At 36.9% G+C, this 7,706-nt stretch overlaps 1 protein-coding gene across 1 annotated transcript; it reads left to right on the forward strand.

The window, feature by feature from the left end:
* Positions 1-3,601: 3,601 nt before the first annotated feature.
* LOC112290336 (uncharacterized) lies at positions 3,602-6,163 on the forward strand. Its single transcript, XM_024536501.3, has 2 exons — positions 3,602-5,457; positions 5,606-6,163. The coding sequence occupies exons 1-2, from the start codon at positions 3,844-3,846 to the stop codon at positions 5,639-5,641; spliced, it is 1,650 nt and encodes a 549-aa protein (XP_024392269.1). The 5' UTR covers positions 3,602-3,843; the 3' UTR covers positions 5,642-6,163.
* The last annotated feature ends 1,543 nt before the right edge of the window (positions 6,164-7,706 follow it).

The raw sequence follows: 7,706 nt of genomic DNA on the forward strand, positions 1-7,706 counted from the left end.
ACCTACATCCTATATTAACATGTATGTATGTGTATGTTGAGCAAAAAGACGTTTAAAATTATTTCCTTGAATTAGTGGACAAATCAATTATACTGGAAAATTTACTATCATAAAAGAACTAAAGTAAAGTAGAAAGAGTCTTGAGGCATTAATAGCCAAGCCAATGTGTTGTTCAATTTGAAGCCTCAATGTGCTAGAAACCTTAATGTGGAATGTGTATATATGATTTTTGGATATGTCTTCAATATCTAATATATAATACATGAGATTTTAATAGAAAGAATTGTACTAGCAATGACGTGGAGGGTTGGGTTGATTCAAGGTTAAGGTGGGTTAATTTAAGATTTAGATAGATTGATTTGATATTTTCTTAAATATATCATAATTAGCAATAAACTATAGCACATAATTTTTTAAAAAAATCAATGAAAAATATTGAAAGAATTGAAGAAATTCAAATTTAAGACAAAGATATTGTTTTCAATATATAAAGTAAATTATATAAAAAATATATATATATATATATATATATATATATATATATTTCTACATTTTAACTAAAATAATTTAAAAAATCTTAAATATTCAATGTCTTTGATTATAACTTTGCAAATAATTTTTAAGAAATAAGACTTAGGTTAATCAAGAAAATAATTTCTATCAAACTTAAATTCACAAGTTTTAATTTCGAATCCTCATTCTTGGCCAGAAGTTCTGCAACTGTTTGCTTTAGCGGCAGGAGCTACTGAAAGAAATTCCCACCTGAGCAATTCATGCATGGAGTTGCCTCTCAATGCAAAGAAGTGGGATGCCGCTCTCTACACAAAAAAATTAAAAAAGAGATGTTTCTTCAAGTTGTAGTTAGTTATGTGTTTGTGAATTTTTTTTAAAAAATTAAATTCATTTAAAATTCTTTAGATATTTGTAAAGTAAAATTAATCTTAAAATATTCTTTAATATTTTACTTTATTTTATGATTTCTAAGAATTTTTATTATTTTTTTAAAAAACTCTATAATAGATGCTTCAAGCTTTTAAAAAAACTTTGTGACTATTAGAAGATTCTTTAGAAATTTTACATTATTATTATTATTCTTGTAATTAGAATAAAAATATGTAATTAGAATAAAAATAATTACAAGAATAATAATAATGATTTAAAATTTTCTATTTTAGATATTATCTTTTTAATTTTAATTTATTTAATTTATTTTTTTTTACGAATTCAGTTAAGAAGTGCATTTGATTAAATTACTTTCAAATTTAAATTTAAATATGTGCAGAGATATAAAAATTCATCATTAACTATTATTTTGAATATTTTGGTTTTTTAATTTATTATTGATAAATTTCTTAGATTGATCAAATAAAATTCTAAAGTATAACAGGATTACTTCAAATTTTATTTTAATATGTCTATCTTATTATTATTTTTATTTAAAACTATATTACATTTAATATCTAAATGACAAGGTATTTATAAAATTTTAAGCACAATGGATTCTTATTTTTATTATTATTCTTAATTTTTCAATTTTTTTAATCTAATCAATCAGAATAATAAAAAATCCTATTTTATTTTGTAATGTATTTTTAATTCTTAATATCCTCCAATTAAAATTATTTCTTTCAAAGCTTTATAAAAACTATTTAACTTATCTATTTGCTTTGTTTTACCTTAATTAGAATCTATTAGAATTTTAAATCTATTAAAAATTGCTTCAATTTCTGTTGTATTTATATATCAAGTAACAAAAATCAAGTAACTAATTATACAAACTACTTGAAGAATGAATTTATAAACCAAAATTACTAAAATTTATTACATTAGTTTCTTTTTTAAAATACTTATTTTTACAATGTATTGTTCAAACACATAAATAAAATAAAAGTAAAAGTAAATGCAATTAGAATATTTCAAAAGCTTAGAAGAAAACTCAAAATATTATGGATTATTTTGCTATTTCAAATTTTAAAAGAGCGATTAAATATGGAATATATTGAAATGTACACAAAAAAAATCATGTAGTTTGCAAAGTCTGCAAATTCAAACACCGAGTAATTCAAAAACCAACACAAAACTTCTCCTCCGCATGAGGCAAGGTTCGAGTTTTATGTGGGCGGCAAAACAACCATCCAATGAATCTATGTAGCAATCTGAAGTGCATGACCAACCATGCAGTTTATATCATAAACAAAGTCTAACTGAACTAGTAAACATTTGGAATATGAGCGAGAAAAGCAAGCTGCTCCCCTGAAGCGGCATTTCAAAGTCGGTTATAATGGACTTCGACACAGCAAAGGCGTTATTCCAGAAATCAGACAGTGTATTCTCTTTGCCAGAAAATTCGGTTTGGCTCTGACAGAGACTGGCCTTAAGAAGCTCACAAGATGGTAGCAATGATTTGTAATCTTTTCAGCACCATCTCCCAAGACAATTGACTGCAGATGTGAATGTTGAAGGTGAGGGTAACATCGTAAACAGATTGTGTCTATTCTTTCATAAAACTGAAACTGTTCTTATGAATAGACCTGAAGTTGGGTAATTCCAGACACCGAATGTGTGGTATTCTAGTCTGTTCACGATTCCAGACTGCCTGGTTTCCAGCTTCCACTATTGGATAGTTCAGGAAATGGGTCTTGTTGCCGAAACCTGAAAGGCACTGCTGCGGCCAACCGTCGTTCACGGTGGATAATCCGGTTCGGCACTCGCTCTTTGTGACGAACATCGTTGGGAATCACTGTGATAAGGCTCACTCAGATCACGTCCGGATGATAACTCGACACTGTGAATCCCCGGAACCAGTGCGCACTGCGAGCAGTCGATGTCAGGAATGAATCCAACAGTTGCGATTGAGATGCTGATAGTCTACTGAGAGACAGTGTTCTCTGTCACACGCTGGTATATGCCGACTAAATCCTCGATTTTGACTTTTTCTATTTTTTTGCTGTTTGGTGATATTTTGAATTCGTTTATCAGTATTTTATTAGTATTTTTTGTGCCTGTGCAGGCAGGAATCATAACAGTGACCTAGTGGTGTTGCCGTACTGAGATTTACCTCTTTGTGATGATGAGATTCTTGAGCGCCAAAATCGGTATGAATTTTCAACAACCAGTGGCGGATGTCCAGGGAATCAGCGGGTGCAGTTTTCCTACATTCATGGCCCCCATATTCGACATTCTCAAGCTGATTTAATCTTTCAGTGATCACCAGAGGTTAGAGAATCTCAATTTTTGATGTTTTGACGGTATAATGCAACCAACCTGCTTGTTTAGCCCTCCACTTTACGTGTTCCGAGGAGAATCGAATGAAATAACATGCCATTGAATCGCAGACAATCTTCGTGACGGCGAAAATGGAACCAGGTGATCCAATTGGATCATATTGCTGGCATCCACTGTTGGCAAGGATAATTGAGGGGGGGGGGGGGAGTTCCTTGCGATTCAAGGAGTCTTTCGGTAATTGTACAGACAAATTGTCTTGACTAAATCAATAAACTAAAGCATGCCACTCAGCAGTGTAATCTGCTTTAAGTTCCGCCAACAAAAACTTCAGATCTTAACACTTTCCAGCATCCTAATGGATATTTCCATGGAAACATACTTGTGTTGGAGTTTTGTTTTTCTGTAATATAAGTCTGTAGTCCGCTAGTTATTTCAGCGTGTTTTGCAATTTCTGGACCACATCTGCACCACCTTCTTCCGGCAAAGTTACTTGAGTTTTGAGGGTAGATGTGCGTTGCAACCTTCCCCCTAGTTTCTGACACAGTTCAGAATCAATCGATGTAACTTATCTAGTGATCTAGCTCGTCGTTCCTTATAAATCAATCGTTTCTTGCAAGTATGGCATGTTTAGTGGATTATACGCCTCTCAAGTATCAGTTGATGCTCACAAATCTTGTAGAAGAAAATGATAAAGTACCCCGTTACCATATGAAACGCATTAGCATCCACGTATTAAAATTTGAAGGGGTGGGTAGTACCGTCGGAGGACTAGCCGATCGCTTCCGACAGTTGAGCGAGAAGGACATGAAGTTGCTGAATTGGCAGGATAATCTAGAGAACTTGCAGAATGATAGTTCTGTGTACTTCAGTCTCGTTAAAATGGCTGAAAAGATATGTCCCCTCAAGAGTGGCAAGTTAGCAGTTTATCACTGCGTCACTGACAAGGACACTCAACAGAATACAGAAGATCTCTCATTATCTTCCCACCAACACTCAAGTTTCCGAAGTCTCCTGGTAACAAGACATATCAATGGACAAGTCGAGTTACTCTCCTCGCATGACTCAGACGGAGGTGCTAGTAGTCACCTTCGATGGCGCTCAAACGACTTAATGAAGATCGAGATTTCTGACTCGAAGGCATACGAGTTGTTATGGCTGGTTCAATGGGACATCGTGGACAGGTTGAATCAAGTAAGCTGGAGCGATCCCCATGCATGGTCCTGTGGGGAGAGTCGGAGATCAGCTTGGAATTTTCCTTTGGAATATTTCAAAGACCCTCCCCCTCAAATATGCATTAAACATGTGCGCTATCGTCATTCTCGAAGGTCACCTTATGTTGTTGACATGAGACTGGAAAAGTGTAGGAGAAAAAAATGGTTTGGCTCGTTTAAAACCCGCGTTGCAGCTGCCCGTGCCGTGGACGCTGTCCTCCATTACTATTCTCCTTCTAACAATGTTGGTGGCTTGAATTTTGAGGATTCCCCCCTGTTTCTGGAACCAATACCTCCAGATCTTACTGGAGACGAGAAGCTTGATTTTGTGAAAGCACAAGCTCGGCAGATCGGAAATTTATTTGACGGGTCTACGCTTGAGTTTACACGCTCAACAACTACGCTGTGTGGTGTTGCTGGTCCAAGTTCGGTGGGCGACACTGTTGGACTTCAAGGTTCATTGCGATCCCAGTCATCAGACATGATACGGAGTGAAAGCGTTCAAACTTTTGGTGCACAATCAACGGGGAATTCTGTCCCCATAAATCGATCGAGGTTGTGTAGGTCGAATTTTGTCACACCAGAGATTTGGATAAATTCAGGAACTGTCCTGGATGAACACTGTGCGGCAGTGCAAGCCACGTCTTGTGCAAGTAATTCCTTTCAAGAGACTGACGGTTCGATGTTCAGTTCTCAGCTAGAAAATCAGTGGCTGTCTGGTCCGAGAAGCTTCTCCACAGATCATCAGGTGTACGAGAGAGAGTTGCCTCAACTTCGATCTGAAACTTATGAACCCAGTTCCTCTTCCATGGTCGCAGAATCAACCACAGCATCCTTGGACGAGGAACTCGTGGGATACATGATGGCTGACCTTCTGGGGGATGTTGAAACAGCTGTTCCAGCTTCCCAATTGTCCACACTCTATAAAAATGTGGGTGACCGTCAATTTGCGCCGGACACGCGATTCTGGCAACCTTCACAGGATTATTCTATCGATTCTTTGGTTGAGAATATTGATCTGGTAATGCTCCTTAGTCTCCTAACATGTTCGCCTTCAAGTATTTTCGCCTTCATTTTTTCGATTCAATTTAGAACAATCGCCTCTCTGAAAGTCATTCCCTTCCTGATGTTGCATCAATTAATTCCAAATTTTTTTGCCTCGTTTACAGGGGAATCGTTTTTTAAATGAAAACAAGTATGTTTGATGGTAATCTGGGGGAGAAATTGTCCAGCGATGTTCCTTGGGTACCGGTTCTTACGTCAGCCCTTCAGCATCAAGAAGCGTTGTGTATCAAAGTCAAACAATTTATTGTATAGACATAGGAGAAATCTCTTGTACATCACTGGCTTAGCGAGGATTCATAATTCCTTACTTAAATATGAGGATGATGATGAGGAACCTTGTTCACATAAATTCATTGTAAAAGTAAAATTTGTAAAGTTTTCTAGAGAACTTCCAGGAACCACAGAAGCAAGACCAGGAAAATACTGAACAACCACGTTAACATTATAATCCTAGTTGAGATACTATGAGTTTAAATTATGGTTATTAAGTAGTTAAAAAATAGCTCTTAGACTGCCAATACTGATACTTCTGTGAGCAAAAGTTTCGCTATAGGTATTCTAAGTATATGCCAGATGGACATACTTTGTACAGAGCTAAATTGGATGTTAACATCACTCTCAGCACTGAGTACAGTGGTGAGTCCACGTATATTGTCTGTAAATGCTTCTCTATGTGTGTGTGTGTGTGTGTGTGTGTGTGTGTGCAGATTCGTTCTCTCCTCGTCGTTACGATGTTTTCAGTTATCTTCTCTTGCACTCAATGCAGGCTGAAAAGGCTGATTCCAGGTCGTTTCAGTGTTTTAAATCCATGACAGGAAGTTCCCGAGCCCCACGTCGGGTACCCATTGCAGTCACAGTTCGACCACCCAATATCCGATAGACCATCTCTAATTCGAGGAATTTGATTGCGTGTTCGCCGATGACAAAGACCTCACTACGCAGCAATTCCTCTTGACATCCACTGAGAATAGACGTACTCACTGTCCAAATGCAACTATCTCGAAGCACGACCACGCAAGTCTACAACCACTCAAACTTGCACGAGCTACTCGTATCTCCTCCTCCTCACAAATCTAACAGCGTTGATAAGATTCATACCACGTGCTTCTGTTGACAAGGATCTCCCCCACAGTCAGCATAATTCTCCCCGGAGTCCAGTGGGGGGCGGAGCCAGGTGCGATGCATCGCAGTCAATGAAACTTCTGAACCTCAAGTCAGCAGCATCACCGAAGGCAACGTAGCCTCATGAAGAAGAAAAATCAGTTTCTGACGTTGATGTCTGTGAGCATGACCGACAATGCTTCGAGACAGACGATGGCATTCTTTTACTAACACTGTGTAGAGCCCTTCCTCACTTAAACTCTGATCCAGATCGCAGGATCATCAACCAACAGCTCTCAGTAACTTTCCCTGTCGCGGGATCGGATTTATTCGTTAACCTAGAAAATCGATAAACTAGCCAACAGCTTCAAGGCACTGTCATGGAATGGGAGGTACCCAATTCGAAAAATCCCAGTTTTAATACTCCGTTCAACGCAAGCTCAGACTCCTACAGGCTGATAAGCATATCGTTACCGACAGAAACGGTCATATACATTCATTCATTTAATCATTCGTATATAATTTCATTCATCCGTTTCGTGGGAACTGTTCACCTGTCCACGCTCCCAGATGGGAGCGTTCGGCGGGCATGGGAACGCTGCGGTTCCTCCAAGTCAACAGTAGCCAGCGCACGTGTGGCTTTTCGAGAGGTTCTCTCATCCATTCATATCATCATTCATCCATAAAATTGGATGTAATCATCTATCCATCCCATTCTCTGTTGAGCTGAATCTCGTGAATTAGCCTACTTTTCCAGCGTCCTCGAAATCCCTCTCAAATTTCTCGATCATGACTGGTGATTTTGTTTTAATGATTTTGTCAGTATTATTTGCCATGAAAATTTTAGAAAAATATATAAAAAAATGAATAAAATATAATCATTTCACATTTTCTAAAAGCCATTTTTTTTTATGTTTATATATATCTATATAGATATGAAGACTGAAAGCCTTCAATCACATTGGTACACCTAAATGTACCACTAGGATATTCAAATCCTGGCATTAATAATACAAACCTAGCTTGAAACCATTCAGACAATATAATGTGGAGATTGTTCTACAATCAGATATAAGTTAAATCCAGTTTTTCTGAAAATTATTA

This window comes from Physcomitrium patens, chromosome 13 (assembly GCF_059467195.1).
Source record: "Physcomitrium patens ecotype Gransden chromosome 13, ASM5946719v1, whole genome shotgun sequence".
NCBI classification, from domain to species: domain Eukaryota; kingdom Viridiplantae; phylum Streptophyta; class Bryopsida; order Funariales; family Funariaceae; genus Physcomitrium; species Physcomitrium patens.

What these genes read in the sequence shown, in the direction of transcription:
- LOC112290336 (XM_024536501.3), top strand. Translation starts at nt 3,844, where the DNA reads ATGGCATGTTTAGTGGATTATACGCCTCTCAAGTATCAGTTGATGCTC. An exon ending in TGGTTGAGAATATTGATCTG is followed by an intron (nt 5,458 to 5,605) that starts GTAATGCTCCTT and finishes CCTCGTTTACAG; the next exon opens with GGGAATCGTTTTTTAAATGA.